The following is a 27,572-nucleotide window of genomic DNA, read 5'->3' on the forward strand; positions in this document are numbered from 1 at the left end:
GAGAAAGAGAGAAAGAGAGAGAGAATTATTATACATTTACTTTAGACATAGAGAACAAAGTGGCTTAAAAGAACAAAAAATGCCATAAAACCAAACTAATATACTTAAGCAACCTTTTCAAGATGCCAACATAAGCTTCAAGAACAAGAAAAATTCAAAAACCCAATCCAATTTTTAAAATATAGTAGTATAAACAATAGAGGCTTTACTTTCACATTGATTGCAGCATGGGAATGGGATGTTGGCTCTCCCCATAAAACTGTGTTTAGCATGTTCACAGCTGCTCTCCATAAGCTGGTGGAATCATGACTAACTTTGAAAGATTTCAAAAGTTTCAAAGCAGCTTAAACATTTGCCTTTAACATCTGTAAGCCTGAAAATATTTTTTCACTTTGAGAACTCCAGAATGCAAAAATGGCTTGTTTTTTCCCCCCACTCACCTCCTTGTGAGGATTTTCTGAGGTAAGAGCAGCAATGTGATAGGTAGCCTTGGCTTAGTTTTTGCTTCCTTTTTAAAAAAAAAACAGTGGTAATCACCGTCAAGAAGGCAATTGTTGCCCCTGATCAGGTAACAAAAGTCAGGACAGGACTTTAAATTATAAATATGTGAAGGACAAGGAGCAGATTTTAGAGAATCAAGCTCCTTTATTTTAAGCAAATTGTAAACAAAACAATATAATCAGATTTGGACAGAGTAAAGCTGTGTGCAAACCTGCATTTATTTATTTATTTTGAAGAGGAAAAAAATTCTAGCTTTGTTTTGCATAATAAGCAATAGAGTAACAGTAGAGTAAAAATAGTGACAAACTATATATTTTGGGTGGAGGGGATGTTTATTCATTTTGTTTAGATAATTAAATATTTCTGTTCTACCTGTCATGTATTCTATCCCAAGGCAGAATATAAAATGAACATTTCTTATTCAGGAGAATAATCAATTCACATTTGGAATACAGATTCTGTATATTTATTTTATATCCCCACCATTCCTAATGTTTCCTTACAAAATATTGCAATGAAGGAACATACAGATTCACAGAAGCATTGCTCAATATTCTAACAGTATTTTTCCATTAATGTTTTTGATTCAACTTTTATCTATGGAGACTTTAAGTCATCCATGTCATGATTATCCCAAGGTGGTTTTTCAAAAGGTAACTGGACTTTCTTTTACAAAAGGCAACTGGACTATCAGTTGCCTTTTGTAAAAGACTTTTAGAACTGAAGAAGCTTCTTGGACGTGAAGCAAAACATCTTCGAGGAAGAACAAAGTTTGAAAAACCAACTAAGGGGTTCAACCTATTAAGTAGTGTTCTCCATCTATAATCTGAGCACACATTTAGCAATTATGGATATTTTAGTCTGATGCATCTGGAGGGCAACAATTTTGTTTCAAAGGCTTAGAATCTCCAAGCTGAATAATTCCCTGTAGATCAATTAGTTCAATTCTCTACGCTATACTTTGATCTATCACAACTTATATTTAAAACAATGCCAAATAATTGGCAAGAAGACCAATTATTATCTTTCCACTAACTCTTTATTTTCCGCTGTTTTATCTTTCCAGATTTTAAGGGAATAACTAGATTTCATTATAAGATATGGACAGTTATATATACATATACATGTACATATATACAAACATATACATGCACACCAGAGGTGGGTTCCGGCTGCTGCTACTGCCGGTTTGCTCAGTGTGCATGCCCAGTATGAAAAAAATGCTTATGCGCATAAGCAAAAAACAAGATGGTGGTGTGTATGGCGCTGCCAAGAGAACCAGTTTGGGGGCATGGCAGTCCGAGTTACTACCTACTCAGCTGAACTGGGCCAAACTGGTAGAAACCCACCTCTGATACACGTGTATGTATGTATGTGCATGTGTATATATATATATATATATACACACACACACACACAGAGTATATAGTATATATTATTTATATGTATATATGTATGGGTGTAAGTGTATATATATATACATATATACATATATATGTATGTATGTATGTATGTATGTATGTATGTATATAGCTTATGTATATGTGTATTATGAATGTATATGAGTAGATATATAATTTCTTTTGAGAGCAGGCAACAGAATTTTATTTTTCATGCGTGCCAGTGTGCTCACAGTAAAAAAATGACAATAACGGTTATGTTATCTTTTGGCATACAACATTACCTTGCTGGACTTTAAAAATTCAGCACACTTATATCTCCTTTTTTCTTGAAGGAATTAATGTAAACATATATATAATTACTGCATTTTATCTCCATGGCAGAGCAATGCAGTATACTGAGGAGAGACATAATGTCCAAGATAAGATTGCTCACTATATTTTGTAGAACAGAATTTGAACAAGAATTTGAATGAGAGAATCCTTTGTTCAAACTAATCACAATCAATATTGTTTGAAGTCACGTATTGTAAATGTGGTGCTCACATCAAATTTTTAAAAATGCAGATACTCAAAATATCTAAAATGGCAATAAGAGAACATTGAATACATTTGAATTTTATCTAAGGTTACAAAATTCTCAGAAATCTTAGTGGATGATTTATTATCTGTCTGAACTGGTTACAATGGAGAGGAGAAAAGATAAGAATTAGGAAAGACAAGAGCCAGCAAAAGATTGTATGTGTGCTTTTGTATATGAATAATAAAATGCAGCTTACATAGCAAGCTTTTAGATCAGAACCCCACAAAACATGCAGAAAATCTTCCCTCTAGCATATCTCAAATATTTACATGTATATTTAAAACAAACCAAAAAGCTAGAAACGTTCTTTTCTAAAGAAAGCTAATTAATAGAATTCTCAAATTCAACATCCGTGTCTCTATTCAGTGTGAAATATATGATATCAGTTATCTTAAAAAAGCTCTATCGAGATCCTAATCATTTGTCCATTATCAATGCCTCCTAAAAAACTTGAGAACATGATGACATCTGGCCATACATCAAGCAGGTACAGAAGTCTTCGGTAACAGTATATCCTTAATGCAGGAAAGGCAGTAATAATTATCATCCTGGCAGACCAAAACAATATTAGGTTAACTTGCTTTGGTAAATAGCTATTAAGAGAATTTGTTTTGTAAAATACAGGAATCACATATTTTACCAACAAAGTGCTGCTGTTTGTATTTTGTGCTAGAATTCCATTCCTACAACAATGAAATTTGATTCCTAAAAAACATATTACTCCATCTATAACAAGTGAAACCTGACAATCTGACAGATCACATAGTAGTCTCACAAGTAGTTCCTTTCCAAATAAATAAGTGGTTCCAATTTTTTCCTTTATGTGAAGACTGCATTGGCATCAAATATTTTTAGGATTTCCATATAAGACAGCTGTTAGCAATGTAGTGTTTGGGGATACCATTGGCCACATAACCCTCCTTCATAAAACCTCTGAAGGACCCCACACACTTAAAAAATACTTTAAAAGATTAGCAAAACCTCACAGGATTTTAAGTGAGAAAAATAATAAGAACCACTTTCACATGATTTGGTCATTAAATTTTGTGGGGAGGGGACTTCTACTATGGAGTATTTACAGTCCCATCATGGACTATCCAAATGGGAACATCTGAGAATATGACACTATGATGTGCTAGATGACTTTTGTAAAAGGCCCAGAAGGCTTACAATCTAAATTTGATAGAGGAAGAAACATTAGAAAGGGAGAGGCAAGGGGATCAAGAGAGGAATATCGTTTATTAATTTTTAGATTTGTTTGTCAGTGTTTCAACCTGATGTACAAAGATGAAAATTTATGACAGAAAAATAAGGCAAAGTACAGACTGTAAATCGCAACAATCAGCAATCAGAAAATACACAGTAGACAGTAGCAAACACAAGTATCAACTAGGAGACCCTAATTAAAAATACCCATGAAATGAAGCAAACTGAGATGGAAGCTCCAACCCCAAAACTGATACACCTTCCTCATACTAATTCCACAGTTTAACAATTGCATCTCTGTGAATGGAAATGCCTTAGAAATTAAATAGAGATTGCACAGATAAAGAAATAAATATACAATATAAATAAATATGTAGATAAATTCAGTTTTACACATAGAGGAATAGTCTCTAAGAAAAGACAGGCCCATGCTATTTAAGGTAAAATCTTGAACTGAAGCTGGAATAGATCAATAACCAATGAAATTTGTGGACTGCCAACACCAAAATACCAACTATATCTGTTTCTTGAGATGGTGATGCATGCTTTAGCTATATCCCAATTTGAATCACCGTAATAGTTTTGACACTTCAACTAGCCCATAATGATGGGACTGGTCACAGGAGTTAAATTACAATTCTACTCACTTTTAGTCTGTTTCTGAGGCCATGAGAAAGCCTTTCATTATTAGCGATTTGTTATTATTAAAGCCATCAGGAGAAACTCTTTTCCTACCACTATTACTTCACATCATCTGAGATAGTAAGAAAAGGCCTTCTTGGGGGCATCCTGAGGCTTTGAACCCTTGCCATCTGAGATTAAGCTAGCATCCCCCTTTCTTCTCCCTTCCAAGCGATCTGATTTAGGATCAGAATTCTTTAGACAATTGCTGAGAAACTTCTGGAACTGTCAGATGAATGCGGCTTGAAGAAAGAATGGTTTCCGGAATTCTCTGGAATATTTTTTCACATACCTGGCTGGCAATGTTCAGTAGCACATTTTCCATTCAAAGAGGAATGGCAGCTATTTTTATATGTATTATACTTCCCATCTAAAGCATCAATATGATGTGCAAGATTCTATTTTATCCTCACAACAACCCTGTGAGGTAGGCTGAGAAACAGTGACTCATAAGGCTTCTTGGGCTATGTAGACAACTGAACCACTGATGGGAATAGTGGAATGCAGCAGTGCACAAAAATAGTAAAAAAATATAAAGAACTCAAGTCAGATGTCCCAACAAGAGTCTAAAATTCTAATTATATATATCACACTGGCTAAGAATTGTCCACTCTTGACTGACTGTACTCCATGGTCTTATAGGAGAATATTATCAAGGAAAGCATTTCCTAATGGCAGAATGAATGAAACCATTTAATTTAGTATTAATCAGCAGAATTTGTCATGCTGGAGTTGTAAAAGTATTGGTCCCAACCAAGCCAATGGCCAGAAGAATAAAATTACAACATCTATTTGCCCTTTTAGACTAAAAACACATACCCACAGACACTTTTCACCTCTAATCCATAAAGCAACTAGAGCCTAGATGCCACAAAGTTTACATGCCAGTCATGAGATATTTTTGACCAACATCGCTATGTTTAGAACAGGAGATCTCAGGTATCCATGGAGATCTCTGTTTGTTGAGTACATGTTAAATACTGGCATAGCTTGGACTCACATACTTACCTCACTGCTAATTTTATCAGCGTTCCCTTTTGAAGGGGGCTGGTAACTCTCGGCCAAGCTGTCAAATGCATCTGGATCACAAAGTTGGATGGTTTCCTGTGACCTATCACCCTGTACATTAAGCTGCTTGCCAGTCTGCAGGTTGGTTGACTGTGGCAACCTCTGCAAGTGAACACTGCCTTCGGCATTTCGACTAGGTGGTGGGCGGTAGATTTCAGCTGTTGGGCGCGAAGAGCCATATGTTACTGTAACCAGAGGCTTCTTTCGAGGTAACCGATTCTCCTGTATAAAATTCAGATCTTCATCAATGAGATCATCTGGCTCAGGCTTAATGTCAATCACAGCTTCCAAGGAGGATAGCTCCCGTAAAGGTTTTACAGTTGACATTAACAGGGATGGTGACCCATCATGACTGGGCTGCCTGTGGAGAAAGGGGGTGATTAACTTTGTCTGCCATCTTTTAAGAAACAGCTTTGCAATAAGGATAATGAGAAAGGCAATAGCAAAATATGCACGAATATAATTTACAAATTATGTACATCATTTGTTCATCTTAGCTATTGATATGGAGTAAAAGGGCAACAATCTAATCTACAAATAGCAGTTACCGTGTTTCCCCGAAAATAAGACAGGGTCTTATTTTCTTTTTACCCACAAAATATGGCTTGGGCCTTATTATGAGGGGAGGGTTTATTGTTTTGGGGTTGCCGGCAGCTGGTCCACAACCATAGAGCATACACCTAGAGCGGCCACTGCTGGAAGACTCGGTTTGGAAGCCGCTGAAAAAGCCATGCTGGGATGGCGGTGGTGGCGGAGGTACCCTGGCTCTTCAGGGAGAGCTGGGCCAGGGCATCGTGAGGCTGGGAAGCACGTGAGCGAGAGCAGGACAGCCACTTTAGCAACCCCCCTCTCCAGCCATGTAGAGCGCCATTCACTGGCATTTCGAAGGTGCCAAGCCGCAGGAGCCGGGTGGCGGCGAACAGGTGCTCACGCGGCTTGGTGATACCCCTAGGTCAGTGAATGGCGCTATGCCCGGCTAGAAAGGGGTTTTGCTAGGTGGCTTGTTCATGAGCGTGGTCGCTTCATGGCTGTTGTCGCAGCAGCGCAACACAACTGTTCGCCCCTGAGGCTGTGCCTGGCTCTTTGCGAGCCCGCTCGCAAGAGAGCAGCCGCCCAGCAATCCCCCTCTTCAGCTGGGCACAGCGCTGCTCACCAACCTAGCGGTATCCCGAAGGCGCCAAGCAACGCGATCACCTTTGCCTCCCCCCCCGGTTCCCGCAGCTTGGCACCTTTGGGATACCGCTAGTTGGTGAGCAGCGCTCTCTCTGGCTGGAGGTGGGGGGTTGTCCAGGGGGCTTATTTGCGGGGGAGAGCTTATATTTTTGCCCACCAGAAAAATGTGGCATGGCCTTATTATCAGGACATGCATATTTTTGGGGAAACACAGTATTTGACTTGACATTAGGGAGATTCTCCATTTTTCAATTATTTCCAACTGCTCTCACAACTATGATATTTGCAGAGGCAGGTTCCACTGAGCTTAATTTATTCTAAGGATGCAATAACTAACAGTTATTTCTGATGCTTCCTTGGAATTTGCCAGGCCAAATATATTCTTATGTCTCTTTTAATTGAAAAAAAAGATAAAAACAAAAAATAAGTAGCAGAGTTAAAAAAATAAAATAAGCTGCGGTGAGAAGGTGATGGGAAAACAAGGCAAATAAAAAACAAATTTCACACTTGGGGAGTATACATATATATGAATATGCATGTAATTTTAAGGAGAAATACAAGAAAGACAGCTGTCCTACTACCTTCTATCCATAACATTTCTAAAGATGAAAATAAACACTGAGGAGAACCATTCATAGCATTCCTAATAAATGCTGCACAGAAATGCTAAGCATACTTAATCTTCACTATAGGATTTTCAAAATATTCAATTGAATTTTCAAAGATTCTTTATATCATTTAATGAAACACACTTATTAAGTCATTTCAGATATCTGGAAAATCAATATTCGATTCGCTCTCACAGGGAGGGACTCCTCCGGGTGCTGTCCGCTAAGCAGTGCCAGCGGGCGGCGCCTAGGAGTAGAGCCTTCTCTGTGATGGGCCCAACCCTCTGGAATGACCTCCCCCCCGATATCAGAACCACCACCGACTTCCGCTCCTTTCGACAAAAACTGAAGACTCACCTGTTCCGTTTAGCCGGCCTGGCCCATTTATAGATTTATAGTTTTATTCTACCTCCTGGCAGATATTTTAATCGGGTATTTTTAGGGTTATTTAAATATTGTTTTTAACTACTTTGCTTTGATATGTACAGTTTCTTATTGCCTCCTCTTTTGTGTTTGTATTTTCTATTTATTGATGTGTTTTTATCTGACTGTACACCGCCCCGAGTCCCTTTGGGGAGAGGGGGCGGTATAAAAATCTAAATAAAAGTAAAGTAAAGTAAAGTAATATTTTGTTGCATAAATGTATGTGCTTTAGAACATATGGATCAGTGGTGGATTCTGGCCGGTATGGCCCAGTAGGGCTGTACCGGTAGTAGCTGGGAGCAGTTGACACCGTACCAGTACAGTGGCTCATTTGGCCCACCCACCCGTCCGCATTCTATACCTGTTTTTAAAGTAACCAGCCAATTGCACACGCGTGCACAGCGTCCGGCACCTGCATGACCTCTGACAAGCAGCTGGCTGTCGCAGGGGTGGTAAAGTGCGCATGCGTGCACAGTGCACATGCATAAACAGGACACCCGGCCCCATGAGCAGTGTACCAGTAGCGACGGGGAGAGGAACGCACCAGTGATATGGATAATAAATCAGTAACAGAATTCATTATGAAAAATACTGACTGATTTTCTCAATTTATTCCAAAATTTTCTATTAGAAAACGATGCCTGGTTAAGCATAGCCTTAAGCATAAAATTTAGGCTAATTAATATCAATTCCAGCATAATCTAGAAATTCTACTATATAGCATAGTTTTAGCAGCACAGGCTGCTACACATGAATTATCTTTGTAGTGAAGTTTGATAACCTTGTAAAAGAACTTTAAAGAAATTCTGACAGTCAATACATTCAAATGCTACCAATTTTTTTAGGGCTTTCAAGATAACCATCTGCGCTTAACCTACAAAGCTGTATAATGCTGATTAGATTTCCTGGCTTTAAGTGAAGTACTGTATCAATGTGAAAGACAGATGCTCTTGAATTTAAGGTAATTTCACTCTACCCAAAAGCGGCATAGAAATAAATACTGGTAGTCATTGTTTGTGATGACAACTGGTATTGGCAACTCGGTTATTAAGTGAAGCATAAAAATCATGTGACCACCTTTGTGCTTATGAATTTACACAGAATGTAAATTCTGTGTAATAGCAAACACATGACTGAGAGACATGCTGCAGCCATCCTGTATGCAGGCATTGATCACAAAGCTATTTTTTATCACAGTCATAAGTGTCAACAGTCACTGTCTGAGGCAGTCACTAAATGACTATAATGGTCAAATTCTTCTCTTTGTTACATTAAGATTTTCAGCTGAAATCCATTCCCAAATGAAGGTGTTTATGTGAAGTATTTACACATACATACCGTATTTTTCGGAGTATAAGACACATCAAGGTTTTGAAGAGGAATATTAAAAAAAACATTTTTCACTCTGCAAACCTCCCCAAAACGGCCTGTTTTTCGTGAAAACAGGCCCGTTTTTTTTCTTTCAAAAAAAGGGCATGAATAGCCCTTAGGAGGTTTGTAGAGTGTTCCTGGGAGGTGGGGGCAAAAATGATGGGCCCATTTTGTGTCAAAAAAAGGGCATTAGGAAGCTTATAGAGTGCTCCTGGGGACTGGGGGGACAAAACTGAGCAAACAATGGGCTGTGATTTGCTCATTTCTACCCTCCCCAGCCTCCAGCAGCTCTCTGAAAGCCTCCTACAAGCTATGCAGGGCCATTTTGGTGAAGGAGGCAAGATTTCGGGAGGAAAAAATGCTGTATTCAGTGTATAAGACGCACACAGATTTTCAGCCTCTTTTTTGAGGGAAAAAGGTGTGTCTTATACACCAAAAAATACAATAGATACATATGTGCGTGTGTGTGCGCGCGCGTGTGTGCATGAAGAAATCCAGGCTTAAAGACAAGTGTACATTGAGTTATCAGCACCTTACACCAGGGGTGTCAAACTCGCATCGTCATGGTGGCGTCACATGTCTTTTTCCCTTCACTAAACCCGTTGGCGGGCGGGGCCAGAACGGGGCCAGAACATGATGCATCCGGGCCACAAGTTTGACACCGCTGCCTTACATTATTTGACAAATCCTTCCATCAGTACTTTATCATAGGCCAACATCCCCATTATACAGATGTGCACCTCAATTTAAGCTAAACAGCCAAACATGGTTTATGGATTACTCATATGCTGTTAGGTCCCATGTTTCCTCTCTTGCACCTCAGGTCTTTTTCGATTCCTTCTTATTTCTAATCTCAAAGAAAGCCATCTGACTGCTTCCAAAATTGTAAATCTAATTTCAAAGTATGTTTGCAATCCTGAAGCATATACAAGTTATTGTATGCATGAATCATTATTTTCTGGATTGGTTGCAATGGAAAATAATGTTTGTCACTAAATAAGAACAGAGGGGAAAATACACTAGGGGAGAAAACACAAACACAAAGCTTTAGTTATCTAGGGCATTATACTTGAGGGAATCTAAGTAACAGTAGCTATTTTTAAGACTACTCAATGATTTTATGATGTAGCTGAGATCTCAACCACAAATGTTGTGATGAACAATACTATTCATCTGCAATGTATCACTAGCTCCTATTAACTCAGTGAGAATCTTACCGAAGAGCAGCAGCTCTCTGTTCCTGAGAACTAGTAGAAACTCGGAAGTTGATTCTTTCAGGTCGAGAACTTGAGACTGTAAGAGGCTGTAGGGTTTCTTCTCCAGTCCTCTCCTCACTCCCACCTGATGCACTTTTGCCAGAAGAGAGACTGCTCTCAAAAATGTTAGATTCAGAAGATTTTAGGTTTGTGGGCTCTAGGAAAAGAAGTAAAATTTGTTTCACCTCAAAATTAAGGGTGGTATTTATACAGAACAGCAAATTGCCTTCCACTGCAGATTCAATAAAAATATACATCCTCTTATTCATACAAGAAACAATTTTTTAAAATTCACATAACTTTTTATTGCTTTTTGCCTAAACCATTATAATCTTGTCTAAATAAATTTATGAATACTTTTTAAGGAATGCCAAAAATTTATAAGAAAGCATGTGCACACAGATTCTTTTCTCAAGAGTTATCTCAAAGATTCCCTGTAGCCTTTACTTACCTGTAGTTACAGACCGAAGCTTATCTAAGACACCATGAAGCCTGAAAAATAAGAAAATATTTTAGTAAATTTTAAATTACAAAAAATCAACTCAAGAACCCAGAATTACATGCAGTTGCTGAAGGCCCAGAGAAGCTGTCACCAAACTGTGTTATCTATTATAAACTGGGAAAAGGACTCACCATATTATTTGTAATTACAATGCAAGATATTTTACGTTTATTTGAAATCAAAGCTAAATTCATTCTGACCTTTTTTATCCTAAACCTGCCTATTTTCTGGAATATGGCTCCAAGTGTACTATACAAAGATGAAATATGGTTCCCAGCTGCTCAAAAGATTCACACTTCTTGTTTAAAAAAAATTCTAAAGGCACTGTAAAAGGTTTTCTAAAGATAATTTATGTTCAATAATCTTGTGTTGTCCTATACATCTTAAAACAGTTTTACAGGAAGAAAGTATATAAGCTTTGATTTTAAACAAAATAATTATAACTCCTCTGCCTATCTTGTTAAGATTTATTTTTCTAACCCATGAAAATAAGTAGATTGCTGTCCACTGCATTGCATCCTTTTCAAACTAGTGTGGGAAATAGAAAATATTGGGCTGTTTTTTGCCCTCCGTTCCCGAATTTCTGGTTTGCGTGTTGGGCTGTTTTTCGCCCTCCCCTGAAGCCTGGGAAGGGCGAAAAACAGCCCAATGCACCTCCCAGGCTTCAGTGAGGCCTGCGCATAAGCACATTGACAAAAAGGTTAGATCACTGGCATAGAAATTAACTTAGTCCACTATTAAAAAGATAGAAACCTATATTTTCTCTAGTGCAAACTATATGGTCTCTGGGGGATAATTTAAGGATTATCTTGTTTTTGAAAGTATCATTTTTCTCTTGAGCATGCAAATTATAATATCCCCATTCAGAAAAAAATATTTTAGATGTACAGTTTTCAAATATAACCAGAAAAGAATAAAATATTTCAGTGTAAGAATTCTTAATGTAAAGATTTTCTCTTTCTAGAAAACATTTCATACTCAACACATTTCTATTTTTTAATTCTTTATAGCAGAACAATAGCAAAAAATGACCTACAAAGGAAAAATGTTTTCCCTTCCCGTCCTTCTCCAAGACTTTCCATCTTTAAGGATCATTTTATTTTAATGCTGTAGTGCTGTATTATTTTCATGCCTTATAATAAGCACATATATTGGTACACGGAACACATGGAAGATACATACCATACAGTAAATCTCACAGTGTTGTTTCCTAGAAAAAGGGAAAGATCCTCTGTCATCTGTTCCTGGCTCTTCTTATTGGCCACCATGACCATAATATAATCTGGCAGTTCTTCATCTGATTTAAAGAACAGAGAATAAATCTAAAAATTAAATGTCAAAGCAGCAACTATAGAGTTTTATCTACTTAATCTACCAATAGGTTAATCAAACTATTTCCCCATCTTCATTCTAAGTCTATGAATGTGATGCACAGAGACCATGAAGAAAAACAATGGTGGATTGAAGACAACTCCATAACAGCAGAGCTGATGGCCATGGTGAGAAAAGGAACTGATGAATTGATCACTTCCTTGAAACTCCTGTCCTGATCAAGAAAGCTAGGATTACCCACAGATTCCAATTCTTACAGCTCAGAGAGTCCAGATAAAATCACCTTGCCTAAGATGCAGTTCGGCACTTTCAAATGGACACTGGATTCGCCTACTTTCTCTCAACTACCTTAGGAGTTGCTTGTTAATGATTTTCTGGTTGTTAAGAACCTTCTGAAGGGAAAGTGTCATTATACTGGGAGAATTTCCTTCTACCTGGTATTTTATTGGATAAAACATTTTCATGTAAGTTTAAGGTTTAAAAGAAAAAACTTAACTTTTAAAAAAAACATCAAAGGGAGGATTAGAAGGTTGAGTTTTGGAAAGGTCCTAGATCAGGGGTGGCGAACAAGTTCGACAAAAAGAGCCAAAATTTTAAACTGTGAGAGTCAGAGAGCCACACCACGCAGTGACCTGCCAAAACAGACCCGGAAGCAATGTTCCCTCTAATTTTTTTTCGATGTGAGCAGAAAAGTATAGTGTTTGAGCGGCACATTTTCATGCCTGAGCACCCGAATTTTTTTCACAGATGTCACCTAAGACAACAACGAAATCAGTATTATTTGAAACTCAAAGTTATGTTTCTTCAAGGTACCCGCTTAATTCAAAGTGTTATATAATATCAGTATCACTTAACAACGCTCCTGCTTAGCAACCAAAATGTTGGCTCAGAAACTCTGGCATTTGAAGCACGCAACTCTTAAAGCTGTCAAGTTACAAGACCCTTGCACCCCTAACCCTTTAGGGAAAAAAACCCCCAGGGGTCTTCAAACCTGACAGCTTTAACACTTGTGGACTTCAACTCCCAGAATTCCTCCTCCAGTCATGTTGCAGCGACGTCATCTGCGTGGATCTGCTCCATCTTTGCTTTCTTCATTGTGGGCAGGGCTTCTGCTGAAGATGCCGACGAGTACGAGTTGCCACCAGAATAACTGCTGCTACCTCCTCCTCCTCCTCCTCCAACAGAATCACCAGATTTGCTCCTGAGCTCAGCGCTGGGTTACCTCTGCCCCCTCCCCCTCCTCCGTGCTTTTGAGAAGCCATGAGGCTTTTTTTCCCCTGCTCCCCCCCCCGCCTTCCTAGCGCTGACTGAGCTCAGCTGCTCCGAGCGGAGGGGAGGCGCCGCTGCCACGCGCGGAGATGCCGGCTGGAACTTTGGCGGCTTCATCTCAGCCGCAGCGCCGGGCGGCAAATCCGGCAGTGCTGCCTGTTAGAGGAGGATGAGGAGGAGGTGGCAGCAGTTCTTCCGGTGGCGGTGGGGGCTTTGGGGCTTCACAACTAGCCTCAGTCGCCCCGTGCTCCTCAAAGCAAGTCTGGGGAAGTCCTTTGCAGGCGGCCCGTTCTAGCTGCCTGCACAGGACCTCCCCAGCTTCCGAAAGGGAGCGCGCGATCCGAGCCACAGTATACTAAATAATGATAAGAGGCAAAGAGCCTCATTTATTTTGGCCGGGAGCCGCATGCGGCTCGCGAGCCGCGTGTTCGCCACCCCTGTCCTAGATGGACTTCAAAGGATATTTCCTATGCTCATGGGGCACTTAAAATTTTGTAAAAGAATATCTGGATATTGTGAAATAAATCGTAAGAAATCTTCCTGTGGGAAAGTTGTGCTGATTGGAAAGTAAACATATGATAAGAGGGGAATTTGAAAGTTGACTAAAGAGAACCAGAAGGAATTAAACATTACAATTAAAGAGAGCCATTAATACAATGGAGCAATATTATTCAACTATAGAAAATAGGGACACCTGAAAACAACGTAGAGTTTCCCAGAAATTATCTATAAGTTTGTCTGGAAAAAAAATAGATATAAGAGGCAGCTAAGTTTTGTGAATATCAAATTCCAATTGTCCACAATGTATTCTTTGTAAATATAATTCAATATAATTCATTTAAATTTTATATATTATTACTTGGTTGATACTAGTACCTTTAGATACCGTTACTTTGATGTAATTTTAGATGCAATCATATTTAATATAAATTTAGTGTTTACATTATAATTTAATTTAGTCTGTATTCTGATCTTCAGTTATAGATATTAGCTGGGTTGTTTTATAAATGTATTTTAATTCTGTCTTAAACTTTATTTTGTTTAGCATCCCTATTGGTCTATGACTGCAATAAACTGAATTGAATTGGATGTGAGTGGATATATAAGAACAAATGTTACTGTATAAAACCGAGACTAATGTTAATTTGAATGTGAATTTGAAAATGTCATAGTATAAGAGTCATATGGAAAAAGATGCCACAATTGATTTAAATTTGAAACCTACTGACGTCTTACTAACTAAAGGGGACATATAAATAATAAATCAGAAGAATGATTTGAAAAGTTTCTTATTTTGGATTTATGAAAGGGATAGTTGAACTACTGAAGCTGTTCCTGAAAGCAGACAAAAAGAAAATGATAAGAAATTAACTTTGATGGGATTAAAAAACAAGCTATATAAAAGTAAACTGTAGAAATATAAAATGAATTTATTTGATCAGGGTTAAAATGTATATGTTGTGGTTCCTACTAGCTATTCATTGAATTTCTTTTTGATTAAGACTGAATGATGAGGTATTAAAGATCTGTTTATAGAGGAAGAAATAATTATTTTGCTTTATTTCTAGAGAAAGTGCTAAGTACAAATAACAAAATTAATGTAAGATCAAAACTTCTATGTTATTAATTTTTGGCAACTTTTAATAAGCTTTGGCTGATTAGGACTAAACAATGAGGTTTTTTTATAATTGGATTATTGGTAAGATATGAGATATGGGAAGAACAAGCATCTTTTTTATTGAAATAGAGGAGTTGAGTTACTGAAGCTGCTTAAACTTATCTGGAGTTGATAGGAGAGTCAGCTTTTATATACTGTGTTTCCCCGAAAATACAACCTGTCCTGAAACTAATGTCTTGCCACATTTTTCACGTGGGCAAAAATATAAGCCCATCCCCCGAAAATAAGTCCCCTGGACAACCCCCCCCCTCTGGCCAGGCAGAGCACTGCTCACCGACCTAGCGGTATCCCGAAGGCGCCAAGCCACGGGAGCCGGGGGGGAAAGGCACTCACGTTGCTTGGTGCCTTCGGGTTACCGCTAGGTTGGGGAGTGGCGTTCTGCCTGGCCGGAGGGGGGAGTTGCCGGGCGGCTGCTCCCTTGCGTACTGGCTCCCAAAGAGCCGGGCACAGCCTCAGGGATGAAGCAGCCATGAGGAGACCATGCTCACGAGCAGCCGCCAGGCAAACCCCCTCTCCAGCCGAGCAGAGCACCATTCACTGACCTAGGGGGTATCCCTAAGGCACCAAGGCACATGGCGCTCTGCCCGCTCCCGCGGCTTGGCACATTCGGGATACCCCCTAGGTCAGTGCATGGAGCTCTGCCTGGCTGGAGAGGGGGATTGCGCGAGCGCTTGTTCCGCCCCTGCCGTACTCTGCCGTGCATAACTTCTTCTCCGGCTTCCAAACTCCAAAACTCGGCTGCCGAGTCTTCCAGCAGCGGCCGCTCTCGAAGTGCACTCTATGGTTGTGGGTTGGCTGCTGGAAGATTCTCTGTCCGGAAGACTCTGTGTCCGGCAGCCAGCCCACAACCATAGAGCGCACTCCTAGAGCGGCCGCTGCTGAAAGACTCGGCAGCTGGGTTTTGGAGTTTGGAAGCCAGAGAAGTAGTTATGCTCGGAGCACAGCGGGGGCGGAACAGGCACTCATGCAACCCCCCTCTCCAGCTCCATGCACTGACCTAGGGGGTATCCTGAATGTGCCAAGCTGTGGGAGCTGCGGAGCGGGCAGAGCGCCATGTGCCTTTGTGCCTTAGGGATACCCCCTAGGTCAGTGAATGGCGCTCTGCCCGGCTGGAGAGGGGGTTTGCCGGGCAGTTGCTCGTGAGCGTGGTCACCTCATGGCTGCTTCACCCAAGGCTGTGCCCAGCTCTTCGGGAGCCAGTTCGCCAGGGAGCAGCTGCCCGGCAATCCCAAAATAATAAGCCCTCCCCCTATAATAAGTCCAGGGCCATATTTCGTGGGGCAAAAGAAAATAAGACCCTGTCTTATTTTCGGGGAAACACGGTATCCTTTATTTTCTTTTTCCTATCTGCACTTTTTTCTTTTCTTTTTTATATTTTTATTAGTTTGTATTAGTATTTTATCTTTGTATTGTAAATTTTAACAATTATTATTAAAAAAATGCTCTTCAAATAACAGTTGTACCCTTTTTTTCCCAAATCAATCTGTCTGCCAAACAAGACCATTATCTGAAGCCTTTCTCAAGTGTCATACCTTTTTAATGGTATTCCAACTTTGGAATTCTTCCCATTTTTTGTTTTCCTACGCTTTTTAAAACTGTTAATGTTAGCATCCCAGTGCCTAACACTCCCTTTTAAAAATAATGCTGCTAACGTAGTTTACATTTTTTTCTATTTTTATAATTATTTTCTAGCTGCCTTAGAAAACAGATTTATGGAAGAGGAAAATACAAATCGGGCAAATAACTAAACAGCCTACATATCAATACAATATTTTGTATATTTTTACAGTTAAAATTACTATCAAACTTACCAACATAAGCTCCTAGTTCCTGTAGCTTTCCCTTTATAGCACTCTATATGTACAGAATAAAAAAAAAAAAGGGGGGGGAGGAACAAAAGAATTCTTACTTTCAAACCGTCAATATTCTGAAATTGTTTCAAACATCTCAAAAACGAAATGTTATTTTTTACCCAAGCGATCACATGAATAGCAAAACATTTTTTAAAACTTTATAAAGCATCATATTAATACATGTGATAGGGCTGTACATGTTCCAATTTTTTGGGGGGACGTGCTCTAGTCTAGGCCTTGTATCTTTTTGCCATTTATTAAAGTATACCAAGTTTTCTTTGGACTTCAGTGCAAGCCTGAAAAAAAGTTGCAGTTGTTTTAGAGTTGGATTAACTTTAATGAGTAAACTCCTTAAATCAGACAATTTTTTTCACACACTGAAGCCTGAAAAGAAGTTGCTTTAATAAACAGCAACCATGCACTATGCTCATATGAAGTCTTAAAGCACTTCTTCCCATTTGTTTTTAGAAAAATGCAAAATCCCAATTGTATGACAGTTATAGAGAACAGGTTCCTCACTTGAAAAACTCATATAAAATTCAGCACAAGGAAAACTAATAGAAGATGACAAGGCAGGGCAAGAATTCATAGGTGGTTTTTTAATGATGTGTTTAAGGCGGAGATATACCATCAAAGCTGTAGCATTTAAATTAAATGTTTTCTTTTTTGGCTCAAAGATGATCTAATGAACATAGTGACCTAGTTTACACATTACATTATAATATAATGCAGTCTGCTAGGATTTGGCTTAACATGATGCATAAATTAAGTTCCTATAATGATCTAAACTATAATAAATTATAAAAGGAAAGTAAGGTAATAATAAACAGCTTTAATACAGTCCTATGTTCATAGACTGCTATATTGCATATGATAATCAGATTATTTTATAAACTGATACAATATTTTGGAGATATAGTATATTTCAGCTGAATATCCTTAAGGTTAGGAAAAAATTAGGAAATGTGTCAAGATTAAAACCAATTATAAAATAGTCAAATTATATGATAATTAGGCTTTAATAAATCAAGCTTTAAAATATGAATTTTTTTTTAGCGTATGGCATGTATTACCCAGGGATTACAGAAGTGGCTGGCTATATAAACTATAGGAAATACACTGAATACCTAGAAATGAGGTGAGAAGAAAAAATTAAAAACAGAATTGATTCTCAACTGCCATGGAGATAATACATCACTTGTTATCTATATGTTAAAGGTTCTGCAAATGAGATATAGCTTATGATATAAGCAGCTGATGGCCAAGTCCCAGAGTAAACAGACCAATACCAAGAGAGACTACAAAATTTCTGAGTTTTGAAGAGCTCCAACAGTCAAGTGAGAACCTCCTTCATTAGTGATTATATATAATTATCAGCAAGGAACATAATAAATATCCTCGATAAAACTCAGATGACTAAATGCAGATGTAGTTCTCATCTTTGGATTGCTCAATATCTCTCGCATTCTGTAGTGTCGATGCCGTCGAGGTGATGTCCCGTTGCCTGGAGGCCGTACGGATCTGGATGGGAAGTAACAGACTCAAGCTCAACCCGTCCAAGACGGAGTGGCTGTGGCTACCGGCACCCCGGTTCAACCAGTTGGTTCCATCACTGGCCATTGGGGGCGAACAGCTGGCCCCCGTGGATCGGGTACACAATCTGGGCGTCCTCCTGGATGCCCGGCTGTCAATGGATGACCATGTGACGGCCGTGGCAAGGGGGGCGTTTCACCAGGTTCGCCTGGTGCGCCAATTGCATCCCCTATTGGACCGGAACACCCTTCACACAGTCACCCATGCCCTTGTGACGTCCCGACTGGATTACTGTAATGCTCTCTGCATGGGGCTCCCCCTGAGATGCACCCGAAGGCTGCAGTTGGTTCAGAATGCGGCCGCGCGGGCAATTGTGGGAGTTACTAGGTACTCCCACGTAACACCTCTCCTGCGCGGGCTGCACTGGCTACCTGTGGCTTTTCGGGTGCATTTCAAGGTGCTGACTATCATCTTTAAAGCACTCCATGGCACAGGACCTAGGTATTTGCGGGATCGCATCCTGCCCCATACATCCCTTCGGCCGATCCGCTCTCACAGAGAGGGACTCCTCCGGGTGCCGTCCACTAGGCAGTGCCAGCGGGCGACGCCCAGGAGCAGGGCCTTCTCTGTGATGGGCCCGACCCTCTGGAATGACCTCCCCCCCGATATCAGAAAAACCACCAATCTCTGCTCCTTCCGTAAGAAGCTTAAAACCCACCTGTTCAATTTAGCCGGCCTGGCCTAATCCCAGCTTAGTCCCTCAAGTCTGTATTTTAAATTTGTAGGGGTGGGTTTTAGGTTGTTTTTAATTTTTATCACTTTGTACAGCCTATTGTTTAATTAGATTTTATGGGATTTTAAGGGTATTTATTTTTGTATGCGGTTTTTAATGAGATATCTGTACACCGCCCCGAGTCCCTTCGGGGAGAGGGGGCGGTCTATAAATCAAATAAATAAATAAATAAATAAAGTGTACAACTGTTTATTTTGGATTATATAGAAGGGTTAAATATAATTTTGCCTTAACTTTGTACCTAACAATTCTATATGCAATATCCAGAACCTGTGCACAACTTATCCACAGTGGATCATGATATGTAGGCATCCCCAAACCCCCCCCCCCCCTAGAATTGCATTTGCAACCCTTGGAATATGTTGAGTTCACACTGCTGAATTTCTGTAGGGGGGAAATGGTAATGGAAATGAAAGGCCTCTTATAAGGCAGAAGATTCTAGGACCCATCCCTAAATCTAAAATTGAGCACACATATAAAAAAGCACAACTTTCCAGCTCTACCCCTTCAAGTGATATCATCACATCTTCAGAAAGCCTTCTGGGGAATGTCAGCAAGTTAGAAAATTGAGTTATCACTTTCAACCCAGGGGGATAAGCAGGGGAAATTGCTTATTCCTGTATTGAGACACAGCATAATTAGATTTAGCATTATGTTTTCAAACTCAGACCATAGTTTAAACTAAGATGGAGGATCCTAGTGGCAACTGCACATTTCCTTTTTATTTATCTTCTCTGAACCATCCATCACTGAAGCCCCAACTGAGGTGATGGGGGTAAATAGGAAAGGTGCTAATCTATAGTTATTTCCTGTTGTCTTCAAATACAGAGCCAAAAGCAACTAATAAAATCAAGGTTACTAAGGGCAATATTTTGTGCCCTTCTAGAAATTCGGAATATTTATACAACTGTTTTTGTCCAATGGGATTAACCAGCAAGTAAATATGCAGTCAAATGCATTATTATTGTTACCCATTCTGTAGGTCTTGCCTAGAATCTTTGGTCATGTAGAAGACAACTCAAAATTTGCTTTATGTAGACATAAATCTGCAATACTAAAAGCACATAACCTATAAAATCCACATATTTAGGTCACATTTCAAGGAGAAATAAAGCCTCCATTTAATTACACATATTTTAACTGTTCTGAAAACACAACTACAGCATAGGATTATATGATTTAAAAATGAGAAGTGGGTCGTGCTCCTTGCACACCTTACATAAAAGTAAATCTCAACTGACTGCACATAGGCTTTCTTTCAAGTAATCAGAGTCAATTGGACTTAGATGGGTGGCTATAGAAATTGAATAAATAAATCATGCAAAGAATCTCACTTACATATTTTTCCTGACAAAACTTTCCATCCCTAAAACAGGATATTCTACACACCTACTTAAATTAAATGCTTGAGAAATTACCCACAGTTACGCTTTCAGATACTACAGCACAGTAGTAAGTACAGTCCTTGACTTCCAATTATTCATTTAGTGACTGTTTAAAGTTACAGCAGCACCGAAAAAAGTGACACTTATGACCACTGCAGCATCCCCCATGGTCACATTATCAAAATTTAGGTACTTGCCAACCGGCATGTATTTATGGCAGTTGTGCTGTCCCAGGGTCGTGTGATCACTATTTGCAACAGCAAAATCAATGAAGGAAGCCAGATCCGCCTAAGAACTGCATGATTCATTTAACATCTGTGGCAATAAAGGTCATAAAATGGGGCACAAATCACTTAATACCTATCTTGTTTAGCAACAGAAATGTTGGGCTCAATTATGGTAGTAAGACGAGACTACCTGTCTTCTGATTTCTATGCTATTCACTATATTAACAATGGACTTCAGGCCACCACTCTCTGAAAGAGCGGATGAGAGCGATTTCGCTGCCTCAAAGCAGCCGGTGAGCTTGCAAACATTTTGTGCAGAAACTAGAAGTTTCTGGGGGCCATGATCTTGCACGGCAGAGAAGTTGGAGAGGAGACAGCTCGCTAGATCTTCGCAAGGTTAAGTGACCCGGAGTGGCAGGATGGGTGGGGGGGAAGCAATTGTGGGGAGCATGAGGTATCTCAGTGGGTCGGGGGAAGCCTTGGGTGGTCTTCAGCTGGTGGCCTGTTCCATTACTAGCCCCCCACAATGGTCTTCCCCACCCTGAGACACCTCATGTGTACTTAATGACCTGCACATTTGATTAGTGAATGCAGGATCAAAAGCAGGGAGTTTTCATGTTCATTTTACATGATTCACTCCAACAAATACTCAAATTAGGAATATAATTGGCAGGCTCCATTACATTCATAACTCAAGGATTACCTGTAACTTTGTAGGAATTAAATTGAACAAAAGGAGCAAGATTTTAAGGCACATTTGTTTGAGCATAAAATAAACAAAGAAAACCTTTGTCATTTCTTACCAAGTAAACTTAGTTTCACTACATGAACTATTTTGTTTTTTAACAATAAAGCTAATCAAAGGATCAGGCTTCCAGGTCACTATAGTAACTATGCCAAGAGGATTTCTGTACCTTTAAGAATTACATAAAGACAAAATGATGCTAGGTATGCTAGAATTATGCTAGAAAATGAAAGGGCTTTTCTTGTCACAACAGCATTATGACATAAATTCTGGCACGTGACAAAATCAAAAGTTTTATTTTGACTAGAAATATATGCCTTCACAATTTTTTCTACATAGCTACATTTATATCAACAAGTATTTTACAAATCAAGTATTTTACAAGGAATATGGGCGGATTTCCAATTTGCAGAACATTTTAAAAATAAAGAGCAGATTTTATACATTTATTTTTATAGACATTGGTTATCCATTTAAATTTTTTATAATTGTATTTTGATCCAAAATTAAAATACAAAATAATTTTAAAACTTATAATTTGCTTATTTATCTGGAACACCTATAGTCCTATAAACATTTAAGGCTATTCACAAACTTTTACAAGTACTGAGAAGCACAAGCAGGTGAGCACAGTCGATTGTGCAGTGACCAATATACTCTACATCCTTCCCTCTTTTTCATTTTCTAACTTCCTGTCAAGCACAAGAGCTGAAGATCTGCACTTTCATTTGCTTGAACACACAGCCATTTCACTATACAGTAGAATGAAGAACTAGATTCACATTCAAGTACATATGAGTATAGCTCCCCTTCAGACTTCCTTGCACAATCCATGGAAGTTTAAAAATAAAAAGGAAAAGCTTGTGCAGTACAGAACAGAACAAATACATGTATCCCAAACCATTGTGCTTTTATATGTGAAAGAATTTATGAAATGGGCTTCATTTTAACATCAAATAAGAGTTTTTCTGGAATAATATATGAAGAAAGTTCCAAATTATTTAGGAAGAAATAGATTCTTGATTAAGATGGTTGATGGAGCACTTTCCTAAGCTGAAGTCAGTCTTGTTGAGCAATACAAGATTTAATGAATTTAAGAACTGTCCTAAATCAGACCACAAGTCCATCTGATCAAACATTCTGTTCTCACAATAAATTGCCAATCATGTCTTGAAAAAGCCAGCAATACTCACTGCTTGTGCTCCCTTTGGGCAGGGAGACAGAATAGATACGTGTATTAAGAAAGACATGACTACATATAAACGGAGAGATTATTATAGAATTAAAATTGATGAAAGTGCATCAACGTGAATCGGTAACTACGGCTTTTAAGATAACGGCAGATTCCTACTATTTTAATTTCTGTGTACAAAACTGTATTTTAATCGACCTTTGTAGCAGCACGCAGTTTGTGGCGCCCATCAGTTTCTAGGGTTGAAGCGAGGGGGTGGCGACGCTTAAACCTCGGAGAATGTCAATGGAGATTCTCAGTCATCCAGGTCATGGTTATCCCAAAGGTGCTTTTTCAAGAGGCAACCGGACTTTCTGGTCCAGCTGCCTCTTCAAAAAGCACCTTTGGGTTAAACCTTGGAGGCAACCCCCGAAAAGAAGCCCACGCGCGGCAACCGCTTCGGACAAAGCAACTTTCGACCCTGTCCTTGGTTGCGGGGAGAATGAAGGGGGGGGGGAGTCCGGGCCCAGGCGGAAAAAGAAATGTGGGGGAGGGGTAAACGCTTCACCCCGCTCCAAATTTTCTTCGCCCGCTTTCCCTTTGTGGGGGGAGGGGGCCCGCTGCCCTGCAGCGTATGCTGCCACACCGAGGTTCGCGTCTCTCACCCGAATCTTCCGGCTGATCTCGGTGCCGATTTCCATGGCCACCGACACGGCCAAAGGCTTCCAGTACCCACTCTTCCCGCAACCAGCTAGGCCCGACCCAAATCCAGCTACAGGCTGGAACACACAGACACAGAGAGAGAGAAGGAGAGGCAGAAAAAGAGTCGGGACAAAACCCAAACAGGCCTCCGCCAACAGCGCCTCCTTTTGCTAGTGAGGGGGTAGTGGCGATAGTGAGGAAATAAAGCTCCTCCTTGCGGGCCTCACTGGACTCTTAGCCAAAGCGAAGCGTCCACTTTGACGAAGCAGGCGGCGGCGGCAACGCTGGTACTAGCGCGCCGTTCACAAGACGCTTTTCTGAAGCTGATGCTTTTCTCTGGGGGAGGCAGCCGTCTTGTGGGTTGATTGTGCAACCTGTCGAAGTCTCCTGGTGAATTAAAAGCACAATTGTCAGCCAAGCAGCTATTCACCTAGAGTGCGTTGTTATGGCAACATTCGCCACAAAGGGTGTGCCAGGGAAGTTAGATCGAAGCCCATTTGCCAAAGGAAAAGAGGAGAGTCGAATATTTTACATTGAGGGGCATTGTAAATACCATTTTTAATAACATGCAATTTGACCAGGTTTGAGAACTATATTTCTTTCTTACATTTTTTGTACATGTCATTCCATAATGTTCTATAGGAGCACTTGAAACTTTTAACTTAGTTTGAAGGGTGTGTCTTTCACTTGATGTTATAAAGTTTTATTGTGTTTTCAGTGTATTTGATGCTAATTTTAAAATAAGCAAAAAGTCCTGTGGCAACTTAAAAATTCTAACTATTCATTATGGAATCTTTTAAAATGTATTGCAGGTAGTCCTTGACTTATCACATTTGGGACCAGCAAGGTGGGTGTTAATCAATCCAATTTTACAATCTTTTTGCCACGATTGTTAAGTGAATTACTGCAGTTCTTAAGTGAATCATTTGGTCATTAAGTGAATTCAGCTTCCCCCATTGTCTTTGCTTATCAGAAGCCAACAGGAAAGGTTGCAAATGGTGGTCACATGACCGTAACATAAATAGATGCCAGTTGCCAAATGCCCAAATGATATGACTGCAAGGATGTTCCAGTAAATCACTTTTTTAAGTACCACTATAACTTCGAAAGGTCGCTAAATGAATGTATTTATGAACTTGTAGTTGTTCTGGTGACAACACAGGTTTTCTTACAATAGGGCTGTATTAACAGTTAATTAACTGTTAATTAATTAACTGTATTAACAGTTACAAATAATTTCCTTTTTTGATTAATTTTATTGTGATCTAAGGTATTTCCTTTTGATTGCTTCTTTAGGTTATATCACTGAAAAGGATGCAGTGTAGATGAAAGGACCGAACAATTAGTACATTTGGTGGAGGGAAAATCAAAACAAGAGCAGTCTATAAAGACATTGTTTTCTGTTATACCTATTAAGGCCAAATCAGAAATTATCACTGAAGAGAGGAGTCATACAGAAGATTTATGTAGTGGAGTAATTATTTTGACTTATCAGGAATGATTATAGATTATACTACTCAGGTTCTTAGTTATGCAAACAATGAGTTGAAATTTAAATTAAAAGATATTTTCAAAGACATAAAAGGTTACAAAGCACTGAAATACTTAGAACTATTCTGTTAGATTGGGTAATGGATAGGCACACACAGGCTTAACGGTAACAACAGCTCTTTATTAACAAGTGAGAACAATCCAGCGAAGGTTGAGTCTGACAGCAGTCCTTTTATAGGGAGCTGTCAGACCCTTTGACCAATAGAATTAAACCTCTGTTCCCGCCGGAACAGAGGACCTTGGTGGAAACCACTGTAGTTGCAATGAGTATCTAACACCCCTCCCCTCTTAGATGGAACAATCCTACTGGTAACGTAGTCACGCAGGTAGGCGGGCTTTTGGGTAGCTCTGCCTGACTTGCGCAGTTCAGCAGGAGGGGTTTCCTTGGACAGGTTGGACGGACCTGTTTGCTCCGCAGCTCCGCTTGGTGGAAGCTCCTGGAACCTTCCATAGGCCGCGGCTGGAGCTTTTGGAGCCAGTTCGCTCGGAGCTCGCTGCGGGCCTGCAACAAAACCAGATAGGTTTCCTGGTACCCTCGGGCTTGAGCTGACTGTGGAAGGAGTGAGTGTTTGCTCCATTTGGGTAGGGCTTTGGCTAACTCGTGCAGGAGTTACCTCTGGTTGTCTAAGATTAGAGTTGGAGAGGCGGCCACGGAGTTGGTCAATATGCCTTTTCCAATTCCTACCATCCTCGAGCTCTAGGAGGTAAGAGCGAGGGCCCGTGATGCCTATCACTGTGGCCGGAATCCACAGAGTTCCTCCAGCGTAGTTGTGGACGTATACCGAATCCCCTACGCTAAAAGTCCGAATCTTGCTTGTGGAGTCTGGGGGCGATGAAGCAGAATAATTGGGGTGTAGCCAGTCTAAGTGGGACCTTAGCCGGCGACCCATGAGAAGCTCGGAGGGGCTTCTCCCAGTAGTGGCACTGGGCATGATGTGCTTCAGATTACAGACTTTTTAAAATACACCCATTGATCCATTTAAAGTATATTGGCAGTAAAACATAATGTAAGGAGAAGATTAAAATATTTCTGAGAACTGTAAAAATAAAACCAATGCATTTGGAAAGTCTGACTTTCCTTTTCTGAATCAGAAAAACGTAGCATAATAAAAAACAAACTGATCAGCTGTTATTTATTGTAAACCCCATATATATTTCTGCAATGGCCTTTTAGCCAAAGCAGCAGCTGTTCCATTGCTGACATTCTTACTGCTAAACGTTCCAACTTTCTAAGGTAATGACTGCAAATGTACATAGTCTTCTCTTTGATGAGTGAAAACGATGTCTGCCTCTTCAGTTTATATTTGATTTTTTTCCAAAGCACCTTTCACATTAATTTTTAATTACTACATTTCACTACGTAGTTTTCTGTGTTCACTGATCCTACAAAGGGCACTATTATTTACATTAGGCTTCATAGAGTTACATAAATGCAATATCGCTTAAGCACTTTCTTGATGGATAAAATTGATGATTCAGGAAATTGCCTAACTTTTTCTAGTTCCCAACTATATGGCCCCTTTCCATCATATATTTTACAGATTAACTTTCCCAAGGGACCACATGAGAAACTAGGACTATTGTGGAGGACATCAGCAGTGGGGAGCTGGACAAAAAGAGCCAAAGGGTTGTATGTGGCCCATGGGCTGTAAAATGCCCACGTCTTAGACCAGTGATGGTGAGCCTTTTAGGCACAGAGTACCCAAACGGAAGGTGTGTGCATGTGCGCCAGAGCGCCAGAAATCCAACAACCAGCTGACTGAGCTGGGGCAATGGCACATGTGCCCACAGAGAGGGTTCTGCATGCCACCTCTGGCACACATGCCTTAGGTTCGCCATCACAGTCTTAGACTGTATTCTAGATTTTACAGTGGCTCTTGGATTTCCAGAAAACAATTTTTGCTATACATGGATTACATTGAGAAGGAAGAACAGAAAACTTAAATTTCACAAATATTTTGTAATTTTGGGTCCACGTCATTGTATTTGCATGATAACCCATGATATGTCTCACTATGCACATAGCACAAATAACTGAAAACCAAAGTATATACTATAGATAAATGTCTACTTTGTCAACCTGTTTGAGCAAAAAAAAAAAAATGCTTCCAGAAGGTGAATGGGATGTATAAAGAATAAAAATAAAGGAAGGACTTAACCTTTTTTTTTCGTTCCTCAGTTTCTTGCTTTCAATTGGCCACAAGTGGCCAGCACTGCCATCAGATATTAATTTAGAGTAAAACAAAGAGTAAGGTTCTCTTTTTTTATGAACTATTGACCCCATTAAATCCTGTGATAGCAGCTTGACTGCAACAATGCTGAATTAATTCAGCATTGCCAGAAAGAAGAAATTTGAGGTCTTTCCCGTTACAGATGGAAAAGGACAAAGAGATGAAACCAGAGCTTTAGAAGCTGAACAGGGATCTGTTTTAATCAATTCTTTGCTCTGGTTCATACAGTTAATATAAGATTCTGTCACTTACTTAGCCATTTGTCTATTTCCCAGCAAATTGGGAAGTAAATCTTATTGAATTTAATTGACTTATTTTTCTTTTCTTTTT

General features: G+C 39.6%; 1 protein-coding gene across 2 annotated transcripts in view; it reads right to left on the reverse strand.

Moving 5' to 3' along the window:
- The window catches only part of ZC3H14 (zinc finger CCCH-type containing 14), a 42,905-nt gene extending 19,323 nt beyond the window's left edge, over window positions 1–23,582 (reverse strand). For both annotated transcript variants that reach the window (XM_081950009.1, XM_081950008.1), the window contains exons 1-6: window positions 23,424–23,582; window positions 16,863–16,905; window positions 11,955–12,069; window positions 10,722–10,762; window positions 10,232–10,427; window positions 5,380–5,800 (exon numbers count right to left, since the gene is read on the reverse strand). In XM_081950009.1, coding sequence (XP_081806135.1) covers window positions 5,380–5,800; window positions 10,232–10,427; window positions 10,722–10,762; window positions 11,955–12,069; window positions 16,863–16,905; window positions 23,424–23,459 — 852 coding nt within the window. In that variant the 5' untranslated portion in view covers window positions 23,460–23,582. The remainder of the gene's footprint in view (window positions 1–5,379; window positions 5,801–10,231; window positions 10,428–10,721; window positions 10,763–11,954; window positions 12,070–16,862; window positions 16,906–23,423) is intronic.
- Between the last annotated feature and the right edge of the window lie 3,990 nt (window positions 23,583–27,572).

Source organism: Natrix helvetica, assembly GCF_964273705.1.
Source record: "Natrix helvetica genome assembly, chromosome: 1".
NCBI classification, from domain to species: Eukaryota; Metazoa; Chordata; class Lepidosauria; order Squamata; family Natricidae; genus Natrix; species Natrix helvetica.